The following is an 18,220-nucleotide window of genomic DNA, read 5'->3' as shown; positions in this document are numbered from 1 at the left end:
CCTCATTTTTCACATTTGTTAAGATGGAGATAGTAATGCTTGCTTAATTAGTTCCTTACCAGGGCTAAGGATAAACAAAGTGCTTTGTAAACTGAAGTGCTGTAGAAAGATGAGTTTGGATCATTACCAAGTAGGCACCTATGGACTCTGGAGATAAGAATGGGACTAATCCTATCTTACAGGGCATCTTTTCCAAGGACAGCATGATTTGGAAGTCCTCCAGATAGAGTGAGTCAGGTTTGTGGAAATCCTTCTACCAGTGGCGTGGAATGAACCCCTCAGGAGATCAGAGTTCTCATCCTGGCTCTAACAGTAATGCACGCTGTGTGGGGCTTAAAGTGTGTCATTTCTGAGTTGATGGTGACTGGGACCCCAAGGGGCTGGGGTTGGTGGCACAGCAAACACTTACCATCTTAATGATCACACTGGAGGGAAGGTGGTAGTATGGTGTGAGGAAGAGTCCTGGGCCAGGGAGTTGGATCACTGAGGCTCCAGTTCCACTTGGTAGACAAGACCCTTCGACAGGTTAGGTCCATTTTACATCTAGCCTTCCATGCTCTAAGGACCCTCTTGCTCTGACATTCTGTAATCTACAATCTAATTCCTTTCTAGTTCTGACAGCTTTTCTATATTCTGTGTTCTAATACTGCTTTGTGACATTATTCAAGGCATATACCATCTGGAACCATTTCCAGCCCTTTCTCATACTACTGACTTCCATGTGAACGAACGAACGAACGAGCGAACGAATGAATAAAAACACATCTATTAAGTACTTACTATATGCCAAACACTGTGCTAAATGCTGAGAATACTAGTACAAAAGTAAAGATTGTTCTTGTCCTCAAGGAGCTTACATTCTAGTGATTGAGTGATACATTTTGCTGTGTTGACCAACTTAGTGACATTCTTCACATTGCTGTAATAAGATATTGGTTTTTTCCCTTAAAATTTTTTAAAAAGTAGGTAATTTATTAATATTTTCTGTTTCTTACATCATCATAGTTATTCCAAGTATCCCTCCACCTCCTTCCCATATAACAAATAGTATTATTTATTTTTTAAATAATATTTTTCCAATTACATGTAAAAAATTTTTTAACACTTGTTTTTTAAAATTCTGAGTTCCAAATTCTCTCTTTCCCTTCCCTCTCTCTGAGATGGCAAGCAATTTGATTTAGGTTATGCATGTATAATCATGCAAAGCGTATTTCCATATTAATCATGTTGTGAAAGAAAACACAGATCCTCCCCCAAAAAAACATGAAAAAATGAAGCGAAAACCAGTACGGTTTGATTTGTGACTCATCAGCTCTGGTGGGTTCATTTGTCATCTCTATGCTGACGATTCCCAGATCTACTTATCCAGGTTTAACCTCTCTCCTGACCTCCAGTCCTATCTCCAGCTGTTAGACACCTCAAACTAGATGTCGCATAGACATCTTAAACTCACTGTGTGTGAAACCGAACTCATGACCCTTCCCTCCCAAGTCCTCCCAATTTCTGAACCTTCCTACTACTGTCGAGGGGGCCACTGTCCTCCCCACACCCCAGGCGTCACCCTCAACTCCTCATGCTCACCCTTCCCTGTCCGATCTCTTTCCAACTCCTGATGATTCTACCTTTGTAACGTCTCTTGTGTTTCCCTTGCATTCCTTCTTTGCTGTTGCCGCCGGCCTAATGCAGGCCCTCATCACTTCATACCTGGGAGGAGCAATAATTGCCTTCTGGTTGTTCTCTCTGCCTTATGTCTCTCCCCGCTGCAGTCTACCCCCCACTCAGCTGACACCATGATCTTCCTCGAGTGCGGGTCTGACCGTGTCATACACGTTTAGTAAACTCCAGGGGCTCCCTATTAACTCCAGGATAAAATAAAATGTAGCCTGGCACTCCCCTCCTACCTCTCCAGTCTTCTTACGACTTCTTAGTACCTTTTTGATCCAGCCTGCTGGCTACTCCTCATGCCATCTTATGTGCTCGGTGCCTGGGATGCTTGCCCTCCTCCCTGCGACACGGCTTCCCTGACTTCCTTCAGCTAATTCCACCTTTTCTGTAGGCAGCCTTTCCTAATCTCTGTTCATTATCTCCAGTTTATCCTGTCTGTGTCTCGTTTGTACTTCTTGTCTGCATGTTCCCTCATTAGGTTGTGAGCTCCTTGAGAGCAGGGACTTTGCCTTTGCCTTTCTTTTTATCTCCATGGACTAGCAAACTTTCTGGCACATAGGAGGCACTTGAGAAGTGGTTGTTAACTGGCTAGCAAGCATTTGTTCAGTATGTACTCTGTGTCTATACCCTGCTAGCCTAGGCTAGGCTCAGGGTACAAAGACAAAGATGAAGTGGCTCCTGCCCTCAAGCAGCTTCCATTCTATTGGGGGGATATAAAATAACAAGTGTTCAAAAGAGTAAATATAAACCATATACAAGGCAGGTACAACGTCGCATGAAAGGGGGACCCTGGCCTTCTAGCTGAGGGTTCATGCAGGCTTCCCATAAGAGGGGGGGCCCTGAAGCCAAGCGTCCTAAGAGGCAGATGGGAGGAGGGGCTACGGTCTGGCCCAGCTGTGGACGTGGGAGATGGAATAACTGTGAAGAGGCCAGTTGGGCTGGAATTGAGCATGTATAAAGAAGAATACGGTGCATCGAGCCCCATGAGGTTGGCCAGAGCTGTATTGTGAAGGGCTCTAGTTGCCAAAGAGAGGGTTTTATTTTAGTCTAGAGACAATAGGGAACTTAGCTTCTCTAGCCAGGGAAATGATATGGTCAGACTCATTCTTTAGGAATGTCAGTTTGGCAGCTGTGTGGAAGGTAGATGGGAGAGAGGGGAGGTTGGAGACGGCCTAGTGTGGAAGGTTTGGCATAGTTTAGCCGAGAGGCTTGAATTGGGGCAGTGGTCCTAAGAGTGAGAAGAGGGGCTAGGGATAGATGTGAAAGATATTGGGAAGGAGGAGTTGGTAGGTGGGTGACAGTGAAGATTCTGTTAAACTTAGGTGAGTGGGAAAATGATGGAAAGTGGGGAAGTTAGGAAGACGGGATGGTTTGTAGGGAAAGCTCATGACTTACATTTGAACATGTTGTGTTTCAGATGCCCTTTAGATGTGCAGGAGGCAGGAGCTTGGGAGAGAAATTCGGGCTGGATATAGACCTAGGAGTTGTCAGGAATCCATGGGAGCTGATGAGGTCATTGAGGGAGAAGAGAGAGCCTAGGTCAGAGCCCTTGAGAATACCAATACTTAGGGGCCAGGGCACTGATGATGATCCAATAAGGAGGTGAGAGAAGAAACCAGTGGATAAGGACAGAGAGGGGGTGACCAGAGGGGCAAGCTCCCAGAGATTTGGAAGGAAAGGCCAGGGCACCTTGGCAAACACAAGAGCCTTCTCTTGTACCATGGAACAAAGGAGAAGTGGCTGAGTGGATGGTGTCTGATGGGGAGAAGGGAGAGAGAGGGAACGTGAGGCGAGGGCTTCTAAGTTGGGGGGAGGGGGGAGGAGGGGAAAGGTTTGGGGCAGATGTTCTATGGGCAGTGGGATGAGGAGTTAGGGAAGAATGAAAGAATCAGCATGTGTAGGAGGGAGGGTCCAATGGAGATTACAGAACAGGACGTGGGTTCTTAATTCCTCCAGGGCCATTCAGTAAGTGGGAGTAAAAACGCTGCTGGTGATAGTGATCCAGGGTGGTCGGGGTTTGGAAAGGGGAGAGGGGCCTTAGGCCAAAGAGACAGGGAAATCAAGGGCAGAGGAGATCTTCCACCATCATCTCATTAGCTGAAGGGAGGCAGACGCGGGGGTTCAAGAACTGGAGGTTTTCAGTCAACAAACATCTATTAAACACTTACTGTGTGCCAAGCCCTGTGCTAAGTGGTGGGATGCAAAGAAAGGCCAAAACATAATCCCTGGCCTAGAGGAGCTCACAGTCTCATGGGATAAGAGAGCTTAGAAGTGACTAGCTATGAGTACAACATATACTGTGTAAGAGAGGCCTCCTGTGGAGGTGGGATCATAGCTGGGGGTTGATGGGGAGGCAGAGGTCCAGGCCTGGGCAGCAGCCCGAGAAGATGCTTGACATTTGGAGACGGAGATTTGTATTTGAGAAGCAGCAAGGAGACCAGAGTAGCTGAATTGTAGCATGTTCTAGAGGAAGCCTAGGAAGGTCAGAGCAGATCTCATATGCAGTCTCAGCTTTAATAAGGAGCTTCTGTAGTTTTATTGAGTAGGAAGGTGACACGGTCAGAGCTGTGCTGTCTGGGAGTCGGGGGAAGGCATTGGCAGTGGTCCGAGTCAGGAGTGACCTGTGCCCTGAATGTGCTGAAGAAAGAAGCAAGGATTCTTCCTGTACACAATTATTGATAGCACCTCTTTCTGTGGTGGCAGAACAGTGGAAACCAAGAGGCTGTCCCTCAGTTAGGGCATGGGTGAATAAGTTGTGTTAGATGAATGTGTTGGAAGAAATGAGGAAATGGAGGATTTCAAAAAGATATGGAAAGTCTTGTATGAACTGAATGAAGTAAATAGAACCAGCAGACCAGTTTATACTATAACCAATCAGTAAATGTTTATTAAGTGCTTACCGTGTGCCAGACAGACCCTCTGCTAACCGCTGGGGATGCAAAGAAAGTCTGGACAGTCCGTGCAAACACGCACATCACCATGGGCAAACAAGATATAGCCGGGATAAATTAGAGATAATTAACAGCATTTGAAGTAAGGGGGATCAGAAAAGGCTTCCTATAGAAGGTGGGGTTTTAGCTGAGACTTGAAGGAGGCCAAGGAAGCCGGTGGTGGAGATGGGGGGGCATCCATTTGAGATTAGGTCTGGATAGGGGATGGTCTTCTGCCAGGAGCAGCTAAGGAGGACAGTGTGTTTTTTATTTTATTTTATTCATTCATTCATTCATTTTTATTTTATTTTATTTTGGTGAGGCAATCAGGGTTAAGTGACTTGCCCAGGGTCACACAGCTAGTAAGTGTTATGTGTCTGAGGTCACATTTGAACTCAGGTCCTCCTGACTCCAAGGTCAGAGCTCTATCTACTGTACCACCTAGCTGCCCCTAGGACAGTGTATTTTAAGGCAGAAGTTAATAAGCCAAGTATTGGGTCTAAAGTAGAATAAAGATGTTTAGAAGTCTGAAAATCATAAGATCTGTGAACAGTTGAGGGAATTCTAGCTAATTCACTTAGGGAATAGGAGTCTCAGAGGGTCTGTTGCCTTCCTCAGAGGTTTGACATCTACCTCACATGGGAGCCCGGCCATTTCTTTTTGTAGCCCTTTCAGACAGGTGGGACTGGTAGATGGAAGTCTGAGGGAGGCTGATTTGAATTGAGCATGAAGAAGGACGTCCTAATCACAGCTGGCAGTTCTACAGCCCTTTGAGGTTTGCAGAGTGCTTCTCACCAGATCAGAGGGTTATCATCTCCATTTTACAGATGAGGAAGCTGATGCAGATGGTGGTTAGGTGACTTGTCCAGGGTCACACAGCTGGTAGTGTCTAAGTTCACATTTGAACTCAGAGATTCTTGACTCCAGACTCATTGTTCTGTGTGCTGTGGCCCCCTTGAGCTGCCTTCTAGCCTCTGGTGCTGCGCAGCAATGATGCAGAGAGTCTTTGAAACTTCGGGGCGACCCGAAGAGCAGGATATTTCTGCATCGAAGCCCAGATACCCGTAATACATTTTGAAAAGATTCAGCATGACTCTGACAGCTGCTTCAGTGTTGCGGGATGGGTGGAGGCTTGCTTTGTAGGGTCGGGGGTCAGATTACTGACCATGTCTTCAGGACGGTGAGTGCTCCCTGGATTAAGGAGACTGTGTGGCCAGTTGGCTGGAGTTGCTGATGGGGATGTTCTGGTGGTTACGGGTGCTGCTTGTCCACAGACAGATCCAGTTGAGTACGTGGAAAACATGTGTGAGAACATGCAGTTGTACCCCCTGCAGGACTTCCTCACCGGTGACCAGCTTCTGTTCGAATATAAGCCAGAGGTATGCTTTCTCCTTGGTGGGGAGGGGCAGAGAGACGGAGGAAGGGAGGGGAGGAGGGGGGAGAGAGAAAGGGAGACGGAGCAAGAAGAGAAGGAAGAGGAGGAACAGGGGAGGGGGTGGCCAGAAACCCTACTTCCCTGAGGACCTGGTGGAAATGGGGAAACTTGAATTGGATTATCACATTATCAGAAAGGTTTTTGTGGTTGTTGTTCCTGAGACTTTTGAAACATTTTAATTATCAACAGTTCTGTGTGTGGTTTGGTTTTTTTTTTTACAAGAAGTTTGCACTGCTGCCCCCTCAGTCGAGGCCTTGCAGTGTTTCATTGAGCTCGGAGGGGGCCCTGGGTTCTCCTTTTCAAGTTACTAGAACACAAGGAACCGTTCTCTAGCTCCCCCAGCCCTAGGCCCTGCAGAGGGATGGTGGGTCTGTCAGTCAGGAAGCACTTGAGTGGAGGTGGGAGAGGCCACCACCAGGAGGGGCCGGGCCGGGGAGTCACATCAGCAGAGGCACGGAGCTTCGCCGTGGCATTTTGGAGCCACGCAGAAAAGTTAGGAGTCTTTTCCCCAGTCTTCCCACCCAGTTGCAAAGGCATATCAAATCCCACCTATCACTTGGCTTTGAAGCTGTGTCTGCCAGCGTCAGTTTGGATTCTGTAGTTACAGAAACTTCCACGATCCCCTCCAGCTGAAATTGAATGAAACTGGGTTTTAGGGAAATCTGAGGTTTAACATGGTAAAAAAATACTCCTGGCACAAGCGCAGCCGCCCCCTGAATTCTGAGCTCTCGACGCTAGCTGCTAGGCAGGGTGGAGGGTCCTGCGCCCGGCAGGGTGGGCCACGCAGTCTGTGGTCTCCTCCTTGGTGGAAAGAAGCAGGAACTGGAGACAGCCTTGCACCCCCACGTTCCTGTGCCTCATCTTGGTAACGGCGGCAGTTCTCTTTGGAGAAAGTGTTTTTGTGGCCAGTGATGTTTTATTTTCCAAGCTCACCTACAAAAGCTTTTCTGCCCTCAGAACATGATCCCTTTGAGTAGTGGGCATTACGCTGGGTTACCCCAGGATGGAAAGTGTTCATTTAATTGCTGCTGCCCCATGGGGTATGAGTTTTTGTGGGCTAGCTGAGGAACTTTAACTACTACTTCTGTCTTTACTTTTATGGGAAAATGAACTCTTGAGTACTCATTACCAGCTTATAAATGACCTTTTGGCAAGTTGGGCGCTGTGCTTTTGGTCTAGATTGGTTACATCATCATTTGTAAATCATCAGTATAGGCAGCGAGCCTCCAGGGCCTCCCTGCCCCATCCCAATCTGCCCCTGCTCAGAGGGGTGCCTGGGATGCGGAGAAGTTAAGAGAAAGGGCTTGGGCCACACAGCCAGGGTGGGTCAGAGGTGATTCTGGCTCTGAGGCTAACACTACCCATTAAACCACCCCTCACCTACATCACCATTAGTGATCAGTCAACAAGCATTTATTTATTTATTCATTTCAGCCAAAGACCAGGTTTATCATCCTTCATATTGGGCAGACTCTTAAGAGGTCTGAACATTACTGAGCTAGTGGCTAGGTTATAAGAATCTGAGCCTTGAAAGTTTTTTTTTGTTTTGTTTTTTTGTGAGGCAGTGGGGTGAAGTGACTTGCCCAGGGTCACACAGCTAGTAAGTGTCAAGTGTCTGAGGCCGGATTTGAACTCAGGTCTTCCTGAATCCAGGTGCTCTATCCACTGCGCCAACAGGCATTTATTATGTTAATTAATGCCAGTGAGGAAAACAGAGGTTTGTGAAAGTTCCTTGGGCTGGTGAGTCTCTGGGAACTTGCTTGCTCGCTTTAGTAAGAGCATCGTAGATTCAAATGAAGCTTTCTTTGTTTTTGTTGCTGTAGGTTATTACTGAAGCCCTTAATCAGCTAATCCCACAGAAAGCCAACCTCGTCCTGCTATCTGCTGCTAACGAGGGGAAGTGTGATCTCAGGGAGAAGTGGTTTGGGACTCACTACAGCATAGAAGGTAATGCGGCCTGCTTCTAACGATGCCGCTAAACAGGTTCGTTATCCTCCCTGTTGTCACAGAAAGTCATCCTGTGTTAGGTCTGAAGCTAGGAGGGCTGTCCTTGCATTACGGCCTTCTTGCAGACTTCCCCCCCACTGGGTTTTTCCCTTCCCTTATCTGAGCCCAGACTGTCTCTTATCCTCAGAGTCTTAAGCCCTGGCCACGCTGCAGGAGTGGCTCCCATCCCACTGTGCTGCTGTGCCTCTCCCTGAGGGGTGGGTGCTCAGAGCAGCGGCCTTCTCTTGCCTTTGTCTGTATTCCTGTGTAGCTGCACACCTGGTTATCCCTAGAGCCTCATACGACAGAACATTTTTGGGCTTTGCTGGGGGAGGTTCTGCTCTTCTGGGCTTCTGGCCAGGTGGTTTACTGAAATGGCATTGAGAATTGGTGAGAGGTGAGTGGTGAAGAGAAAGGAGGCCTCAGGGAAGACTGCTGTATGTCCGAGGCAGAGAAAGATGATGAGGAAGTCATTAACAGTGTCCTGAAGCTGCTCATTTCCTTCGTCTGACTTTTTTCTTTATAGATATTGAGAAAACATGGGCTGACCTGTGGAATAGTGACTTTGAATTAAATCCAGATTTGCATCTTCCTGCTGAAAATAAATACATAGGTGAGTGAGATGGACTCATCGGCACTGTGCATTGGAACTTCTAGAATAATCACCTGAGAAACTTCCTTTACTGCGGCAATCCTGCAGACTAGTAGCAAGCTGGACATGACCTCGTCCCCACCCAGCCCAAGCTGCCATTTCTGTGGCTCCTGCTCGTGTCCCTGTGTGGGGTGTGCAGGGCCCAGGAACAAGCATTTTTGTGCCGTGCACCAGAGGCTGGTGTCACTTTGGCCTAATCGCTAGGTCAGTTGTGAAAGAAGGCCCATCAGAGGTGTCAGTAGCACAGTTACAATATCACCTGTTTCTCTAAGACTTTTAAGTGTTACTCCCAGTATTTCCTTCGCTACCACCATAATGAAGTAGGTAGTGTGAGGACCATGATCTTGGTTTTACAGATGAGGATTTAGGGCTCTGACCAGTTACCAGATCACCTAGACAACAGGTCGGGGCGCCAGTGCAGGTCTCCCAACTCCCTGCCCCCAGCCATGGCAGGCCCCAGCTCTGTGCTGTAAAGGTGTTCCTGTCCGTTCTAGGTCGATCTCACTGAAACGAATGATGGGTGGTTCCCCCTCTTTTGTTTTTTTCTGTTAGCCACGGACTTTGCTCTGAAACCTTTTGATTGCCCTGAAACGGAGTATCCTGTCAAGATTGTGAACACTGCCCAAGGCTGCCTGTGGTACAAGAAAGACAACAAATTCAAAATCCCCAAAGGTAATGCTTACTGCTTAGGATGTGGACTGACAGCGATGAAGCTGAGCTTTCTATTTCACAGGGACACTTTGACCCCTTGACTGACTTTCGCCAGCCTTGTCTTTGGCCTCCCCCTCCCCATTCCAGGTTACTTACCTTCCCAGCCTCCTCTCTCCCTGCACCCCACCTCACAAACAACCCATCGGCCAGACCCGCCAACCAACCCCACTCTTTCGCCAGGGTTTGGATTCCATATGAGAAATTGGGGTCTTTGGCTATTATTACTGTTAATTAAATAGCATCCAGCCTTTGCACGAATGCCAAGTTTTTTGTGTCCTCACCACCCAGCCCAGTGTCTGGCACAGAGTTGGTGTGCAGCTCTGTATATGCACAACCCTTTCCTGTGCTACAGCAGTGATGGAAATGTTTATTTTATTTGGGTTTTAAAGTTCAGAATAAAATAAGAAAATTAAATAAAACCTAGGTGCTTGAATATTTTTTGATTTCATCACTTTCATTTCCTGTTTTAAAAATTATTATTAAAAAACAAAGTATTATTCTGAACTTAATTACCAAATAAAATGAGTATCTGACACCAAATAAAAAAGAAAGAGGATAATACATGAAACCAGGCATCTCTCTGAAGTACAGCTATGCCTGCCTTTTAGTCTATCAGTTAGCAAGCATTAGGTGCCTACTGTGTGCAGGGCACGGGCTGGACCCACACAGGCCTCTTGCAGCAGATAGCACTGGAGCTGAACCTGAAGCTGGAAAGAAACCAGGGAAGCCAGAGTCAGTCAGTCATGGCATGCCGGCTGCTGAGGCTACAAGTAAAAAGCACTGAATAGTCACTGCTGTTCTAGGTATATAATCATATCATATTTATTTTAGTAATAATTAATAATTATATACCTAACTTTGTAATTTAGGTATATAATAATGTAATTAGGTACATAATAGCTTCCACGTGTAACTTTCAAAGATACCCTGTTTATCTGTTTCCTTCTGGTTTTTCTCCTGTTCTGTGCATTTAAAAAAAAAAATGCTTCAGCGATCCTCTTTTCTCTTTTTCCCTCCAACCATATCATTAACTTCCCTTTCCTTTCCGTAGCCCCCTCCCAATTAAAACAAAATGAAACAGATGTTTTATAATAAATATGCATAGTCAAGCAAAATAAATTCCTCCATTGGCCACGTCCAGAAATGTGTATCATTCTTCATTTTGAGGCTATCACCTCTTTGTCAGCAGGTGGGGCCCTCTCTCAATTTACTCTCCCTTGCTCTCTCCCCGCGGGCTCTGCCAAACCTTGGCGTCCTTCAAGGCTCTCTCCTCCCACTCTTTCACAGGAGAACCTTGCCTTCGATTTTACAGAAAAAGCCGAGGCCATTTGCTGTGAGCTCCCCCTCCCTCTGTCACTCAGCTGCCTTCTGCCACTCTCTCCTCGATCACCCCCTCTCCCACAAAGAGGCAACCTTATTCATCCAGGCCAAAACTTGGGCCTGCACGAGGGATCCCCTTCCATCCTGTCTCCTTCAGCAGGCTGCCCCCTCTGTCCTCCTCACGCTTTCACTTCCTTTCATCCTCCCCCTCTCCACTGGCTCCTTCTCTCCTTCCTAGCAGATGTACCGCCTCCTCTGTCCTGATCTCTGTCAGCACACTGACCGGATATGCAGCATGACACACCCATGGCCCACCACCTCTGTAAAGAAGGAGAGAAGGCGCATTTTCATTATGATTACATAGGACCTAATTTCTCTCTCTCATTTTGGTCAGTCTTTCCATTTCCATTGTAGTCAATGTGTTTATTTTTTTCCTGGTTCTCATTGCTTTCCTGTGCCTCTCTGTATTTTTCCCAGTTATTGTTTCTCATGGGGCAGTGATCTTCCTGTCTGTTCACGTCCCACCATTTATTCAGTCATTTCCCAAGGAAAGCTTTGTTTCTGGTCCTTTCTACTACAGAAGGTGCTGCCATGAATATTCTGGTGTGCATGTCAGCTTTCTTTTTGTCAGTGCCCTTGGGAGACGTCCGCAGGAGCGGACTCTGGGCCACCTGATGGACATTTTAGTCACTTTATTAGAATAATTTTAAATTGTTTTCCATGATGATGATATTAATTACCAGCTCCACCAACAATACATTAATGTGCCTGTCTTTTTGCAGTCTTTCTGACATAACTATTCCAATCTTTTGTCATCTTTACCTGTTTGTTGGGTATTACATTGTTGGGTGCTACCATTGTTAGGTTTCAATTGTCCGTCACGTCTCAGTGGGTTTCAGTGATACCACCTGTATGTTCATGTTCTCATCGGTTTATTTGTACCTGGCTCCAGTGAGCTCTTTCTGTAGTCCTTGCTGCCGATCTGATTCTTCCTGGGTCTTGCCAGTGGTTTCTGGGGGCTGCTTTCCCCTCCTTGTCTCCTTTCCCCATCCCTTCTGTTTTCAGTCTGATGCCATCTGGATCGTGTTGACAAGTCTCTAGCTCACCTGTTGTTACTCCTGTACCTTCTGTCTTGCCTTAGCAGTTCAGATCTTGTCCTGTGACACTGTATTCTTAACCATTTATTACTTTCCCACATCTGTCTTTCTGCTTGGAAGCCCCAATTTTGAGAGTAAACAAGTATTTATTAAGCACCTACTAAGTGCCAAGTACTGTGCTATTAATTGGAAATAGCAATAACAACATTCTCGCTCAGCACTTTTTGTCAACTGAATGGGCAGAATTGGGTACTGGACCCCCGGGGTTGACAGGTGTCGCGAGGCTCTCTGCCTGTCCCTGCTCAGTGCCCCTACCCTAGCCCAGCCAGGCATCAGTGTCCACAAGGACAACACTGCTCCTTGCTTAAACCGGCAGGAGTTGGGAGCTCTTGGTCCACTCATTCAGCCCCTGAAGCCTCTTCCTTGTTCAGTGGAGGGAGGTGTTGGGAATCCTTGTCATGCTGTGGCCTGGGCACACCCGGAAGACACATTTGGCTGGAATGTAGACTGTATGAGGAGTAATATAAAATATGTCTGGGGCCTTCAATGCCCCACCGAGGTGCTTGTGGTTTACGCTCAAGGCAGCAGAGTGCTCAGAAGCTCATCGGGCGTGGGTATCAAACCTAGGCCTTGTGGAAAGGTCCCTTTGGCAGCTGGGTGGGGAATGGATTGAGGAAGTGAGGCCAGTCAGGAGACCACGAAAACAGCCCACAGGACAATGGTCATCGTGAGTTCAGGGGATAGGAGGCGAATGGAAGGAACCCATCGTTTTCCATTCAACACGTGCCCAGGTTCCTGACCCCTTTTTTCACCCAGCCCAGTAGTTGTTCTCTAGGGAACCACCCAAGGGCCTCCATTCCTGCCTGCGTGCCAATCACTGGAGTAACTGGAATCGGGTAGCCCCAGAGAGGCCCATGTGGGGAGGGCCTGTGGTTTGGGGGCAGTCCTCTTCTTCTGGTTACTGAGAAAGCTCACAAAGGCTGCTGCTATGGAAGCAGATTGTTTTCACATGTTTTCCTTTCAGTTGGCTGGAACCCAGTCCAGAGTTTGCTACTCCTGAGAGAATTGAGCCTGTTATTCAAGTGTCTTCTTTTAAAAAACACCACATCAAATCCGGAGGGTTATGGTTACCCTGAGGTTATTGTTTTCATTTGTGGAGGCCTTAAGACATCTTAGCATTGAAGAATAACAAAGTCCCCTTGTATCTGTTATAGGGTCTCCTTAGTTTAAAAAGAGAACCTTGAAACTACTCGTCTTTCCAGCTGACCATTACCATTGACCATTTCAGAGTTTTGGTGTACTGTTTCTACCTAGTTTGTGTCTGGTGGAGGCCTAGAGATGGATGTCTTCTCTGAATCATATCTTTAAATGCTTAAAATAAAATAAAAGTCATAAGATTACACACAAGGAGAACCAGTGCTACTGAAATAACAGATTGATCAAAATATTTAAAAAAAAAAAACATTCACATACACCCCCCCCCCCCCCACCAAGGACTTCTAACCCATGTTGACTCCTTGAGGGTTCCCTATTTTTTGTTAAATTAAAGAAACAACATTATCATTATTAAATACTGTTAAACAAGTTGAAGGTCGGCACGTTTCGTTACAGCTGGATTTGGTTTTTAAACTTGGAATGCTCTCCTGTTTCCATTATTACCAGTCCCTTTAAACTTCATTCAGTTTCTTATTTGAAAATTTGTGCATAAGCCTGAAATGTATAATAAACAGGAAAGGCAGACTGGAGCCAGTGGCTGAAGGGCTCTCAATGGCAAATTGCAGAGTTTAGATTTGGCCATAGAGAACTACTGGAGTTGGGTGGGTGGGGGGTGGGGATTACTTGAGGGCTAAGGGCAGAGGCCAGGCTGATTATGGCCATTGAGAGCACAGCAAAGAAATGGTGGTGAAATGGCGTTTTTTGTTGCCTTTCTCTTGTCTCTCTGAGGATGTTCACTGGAGCTCCAGGGAAGAGCCATCTTTCCACTTAGCCATGGCTTCCTTCCATCTTCCGGTTTCATTTATATTGAAACATCAGTGTTTATGTGATTCAGTTCATCCACTCTTGTTTTGACTCTGGTCACGAGACAAGGGTCTCCTGCTTAGGGTAACCCCCTTGGCAGAAGCAGAAGACCAAGGTTCACGTTGGACTTTGCTCTGGTCCCGAGTCACCACACCAAAGCATTTGTCAGCTCACGGCCGCCATGCTGAGGATGAGCCATTTTTGCTGGAGCTCAGTGTGGTGGGTCAGTTAAAAGGAGAGTCCAGAAGACCTGGATGCATTTCCTTTGTCACCCTTTCTCATAATGCTCATAGCCCCGTGTGCTAGTGCAGGGTCGTGTAGAAAGCCTGCACGGTGGCCAGAGATGTTGGCTGGTATCTGCTCCCTCCTCCTCCTCCATGGGTGCCGCTCTTTGTTGGCACACATTTGAGGATCCTGGGTCCCCTCCGTGTCCTGAAGAGGGGCTGGAGGAGGAGTCGGGGGGAGCACGGCCCACTACGATTTCTTAGAAAGTGGATGCTTGGTCATTTGGTGGTGTCGAGAATCATCTCCGAGCTCAGAGCAGCTCTCCTTGATTGATCTGGTCTTCCTCTTCCTTTCAGCCTACATCCGCTTCCACCTTATCTCGCCCTTGATCCAGAGGTCCGCTTCCAAGTAAGCCTGCTTCTCTTTTCCTGGGGAGAGGGTGCGGGGCATGGTTTCACTTCATCTAATTAATAATAGAACGTGATCAAGGGTGTATGGATTATGGAGAAGAGAAGATTCTGAAAACAGGGCCAGTGGTTCCCAACGAGAGCTTCTGTGGTCGGTGGATCTTTGCTCTCGGAGTGATGGATCACCTGTCACAGTGGGCCTCGTCTTATTGCAGTCATAAGACTGATGACATCTCTTTGGTCTGCTGAGAGGTGCTGTTTGGATGCGCTGTGATGGCCTCCCCAGGGAGCCTGCTTCCTGACTGCTGACTGATGATGGTAAACTGGTAGAGAGGGCAGCAGACCGGAGGCTCTGACTCATCCCCACTGCCCAGGGGAACATTAAAAACAGAAAGGTGGTCCGTGAGGCGGCTGCTCATTCATTCAGGCCGTTACCTCATCTGCCCGCATCCTGGAGACAGGGCTAGAGCAGGGCAGAATGTTTAATTGCTCTTTTAAAGAAAAATAGATATTATCATGAACCCCTCAAGGGAGATGCGACCAGCGAGATAAAGGACTGTCTGGTTGTCAGCGTGAAGGTGTCTGAGACCCTTTTCACCTTTGTGGACCCCATGGGCATGCCCCGGGACCTCTTGGACCTTGTTGACTCGGTTGAAGCCATGGGTACAAGACCAGGTAGCCAAGGCCACGTGGTCCAGATGAGGTTCTGTCCTGGGAGTAAGAAGATGTGGTTTGGAGGCGGGGCTACAGGATATGACTTAGGAGCCGTGTGACCTCTGTTTGAAACGATCTAATAAACTTCTACCCATCTCAGGGACCTAGTAACAGTGGAAGACAGAGAACATGTGGGGCGACTCTCATTCTTATATGATGGAGTGGAAGCTCCTTGAGGGCTGGGCCGCTGGCTGCCATCCCAGGATGCGCAGGGCCCAGCCCAGTGCGTGGCCAGCAGACAGCGGAGGGTAGCTAGTGCTTCTCGTCGCCAGGCTGACATGTTTCCCTGTGTGTCCACTGTGTCCTCTGCAGCGTGGTGCTCTTTGACATCTTTGTGAACATCCTCACCCACAACCTGGCTGAGCCCGCCTATGAAGCAGATGTGGCCCAGCTGGGGTACAAGCTGGTGGCCGGAGAGCACGGCCTGATTGTGCGAGTGAAGGGCTTCAACCACAAGCTACCTGTGAGTACCTGACTCAGCCTGAAGAGGCCGGCCGAGGGGCTGGGGTTTGGGCTGGGGGCAGCGGGGAGCTACTGAGAGTTTTCAGTGAGGAGGTGACATGGTTAGGCCCGTGCTAGGCAAGGCAGCTGTGTGAGGCTGGCCCGGGAGCCTCGTGGCCTGGTCTGTGCCCCGCGGGTCCTAGGCAGGGAGGGCAGGGGAAGAAAGAGGGACAAGTTAGCCTTGGACTGCAATGTCGCCTCCTTGGGGCCGGGCAGCAGGAACGGCACTCACTGAAGCCTCAGTAATAACTGACAGCAGCAGCAGCGCTCGCCGCCAGCACGGATAGAGTGCTGTAAAGTTGGCAAAGCGCATCCTACCCTCCATAGCACCTCTCCAGGGGAGGGCAGTGGGCATGTGACTTGCTCTTGGTCACTCCTGGTGTGCTCTGCAAAGCTGGGTCCGGGTGCTAGGGACAAGAAGACAAGCAGTGTCTAAAGCTGAACTGGGACGCAGTGTCCCTGGGCTCCAGGCCCAGGCCTCTTCTCACTGGGGTTAGTAGGCCTGGGTGGGCCAGAAGAAAGGTGTGACTGGACGGCAGGAGGTAAAGCTGGACCCGTGGAAGCCCGTGGGCTTAAAGGAGAGGGCCCAGGACGGAGCTTGGGGCAGACCTGCTGCTCAGTGTGGAGATGGACGAAGCCACAGAGGAAACAGAAGGAGCAGTCGGGTCAGTCGGTGGGGGGAGGTAAACCAGGAGACAGAAGGCCTCGTCAATGAGGAAGGAGAGAGTGAGCCCGGGAGGCAGGGGGCAGCAGCCCTGGGAGCTGCAGGAGCCAGTTTGGTCTTGGTCAAACCTCCTGAGAGGGGCGGGGTCCCTGGGGCATGTGAAATGATCCTGGAGTCAGTCAGTCAACAACGACGAAGTACCTGCCACGTGCCAGGCACCATGCTAAGCACAGGGGCACAAAAAGAGATGAGAAACAGCTCCTGCCCTCGAGAAGCTCACCTCTGATGGGGGAGACCCCAAGGAGACAGATATGGACAGAGCCGGCTCTGTCTAGGAGAGACGGGAAATGTCCAGGAAATGTCCACAGAGGGAGAGCGCTGGGCGGGGCTTAGCAGGTGTTTGGAGGAGGTCCAAGGAGGGCCGGGAAGAAAAGGACCGTGTTTGTGCCAGCTGCAGAAGTGAGAGGGTTGGAAGGACTTCTCTTTTCTCCTTGCTTTGGTTCCCATCTCTGGTTGCACACTGTGTGCTTGCCTTTAGCAGCTTCTCTGCCTCATCTAAGCTGTGAATTAGCTAAATAACAGAGCTGTCAGGACCCAGCAGCAGTGAAGGAGAACGTCCTCACGTGGGGGCCCCCTTTGGCTTCTCGGCTGGGTTCTGGTGGCGGGGGTGGAGGGGTAGGGTGTCCTGGAGCTTTAGGATGTTCCAGCTGAGCAAGGAGGAGCAGCTAAATCTGTCATTTGACCTCTGGAGACAGTAACTAGTCTAAGGTTTTGTTTTACAAAAAACAAACACCACTCAGACAACCTGAATGAAAATGCTGGTCTGTTGGTCAGGAGCAGCTTACATTCTGTTGGCAAGAACTCAGGACCTCTGTGTGGCTCCTTTGTGGAGGGAGCCTGGCGTAGAAAGGGCATTGGGTTGGCAGCAAGGAGACCCGAAGCCCACCTTTACTTGTGACCTTGAATTCAGCAATCATTAAGCACCTGCTGTGTGCCAGGCTTTGGGGATGCCAAGAACCCTGACAAGTAGGCCCTGCCCTGCCCTGCCGTCCTGGAGTTACTCTTCTCCTGATTTTAGAAGCATGTACAGGAGGAAGCAAAGAGAAGGCAGTTTGAGGAAGGATCAGCTCTGAGCAGAAGAGGGGCCCCGTCCCCCAACTTGTCTTAGGGATTCCCGGATGGGCTGGCAAGTAGCATTCCAAGGTGGGGGAGCTGCTCGCTGTGGGCAGCATGGACGGTGCCTGGAAGTTTGTCCAGGGCCCTTCACACCTCTGGCCTCTAGGGCCCTGGCTAGTTTCTTCTCTCCCTTTTCCTTTCAGCTGCTGTTTCAGCTCATCATCGATTACTTAGCTGACTTCGATTCTACGCCCGCTGTCTTCGGGATGATAACAGAGCAGCTGAAGAAGACTTACTTCAACATCCTTATTAAGCCGGAGACGCTGGCCAAGTGAGCGCCTGCCGCCTTTGGGGGCTGGGCTGTGAGGGCCGCAGCAGGTGGAGGGCCTGACTGGGCCGGCGCCCAGCTGCAGCGCGGGCTTGGGCTGGCTGACTTGAGATGTTTGGCCCTGGACCCCAGTCCCGGCGCCCTGGCTTAGGCCGGACTCGTTGCCTTCTGTTGGGAAAAGGGGATTCTTCAGATGCCCGGGTGTCACAGAGACGCCTGTCCTCTCTTGTGCCCTTGTCCTTCTCCAGAGATGTGCGGCTTTTAATCCTGGAATACTCTCGGTGGTCCATGATTGACAAGTACCAAGCCCTGCTTCAGGGCTTCACCATTGAGGCCCTGCTCAGCTTTGTGAAGGAGTTCAAATCCCAGCTCTTTGTGGAGGGCCTGGTGCAAGGGAACTTCACAAGCAAAGTGAGTGGACGGCCCAGGCCCCGTTTGTCCCTCCACAGC

General features: G+C 48.9%; 1 protein-coding gene across 2 annotated transcripts in view; it reads left to right on the top strand.

The window, feature by feature from the left end:
• Positions 1 to 18,220, top strand: part of NRDC (nardilysin convertase) — a 72,438-nt gene that overhangs the window by 47,358 nt on the left and 6,860 nt on the right. For both annotated transcript variants that reach the window (XM_027838252.1, XM_027838251.1), the window contains 8 exons: positions 5,870 to 5,974; positions 7,854 to 7,977; positions 8,543 to 8,629; positions 9,221 to 9,340; positions 14,397 to 14,448; positions 15,474 to 15,624; positions 17,646 to 17,773; positions 18,019 to 18,181. In XM_027838252.1, coding sequence (XP_027694053.1) covers positions 5,870 to 5,974; positions 7,854 to 7,977; positions 8,543 to 8,629; positions 9,221 to 9,340; positions 14,397 to 14,448; positions 15,474 to 15,624; positions 17,646 to 17,773; positions 18,019 to 18,181 — 930 coding nt within the window. The remainder of the gene's footprint in view (positions 1 to 5,869; positions 5,975 to 7,853; positions 7,978 to 8,542; positions 8,630 to 9,220; positions 9,341 to 14,396; positions 14,449 to 15,473; positions 15,625 to 17,645; positions 17,774 to 18,018; positions 18,182 to 18,220) is intronic.

The sequence above is a fragment of the Vombatus ursinus genome, unplaced genomic scaffold (assembly GCF_900497805.2).
Source record: "Vombatus ursinus unplaced genomic scaffold, bare-nosed wombat genome assembly UNPS02014825.1, whole genome shotgun sequence".
NCBI classification, from domain to species: Eukaryota; Metazoa; Chordata; class Mammalia; order Diprotodontia; family Vombatidae; genus Vombatus; species Vombatus ursinus.
Note: the sequence above shows the minus strand (reverse complement) of the source record. Positions and strands in the feature narration are given on the sequence as shown.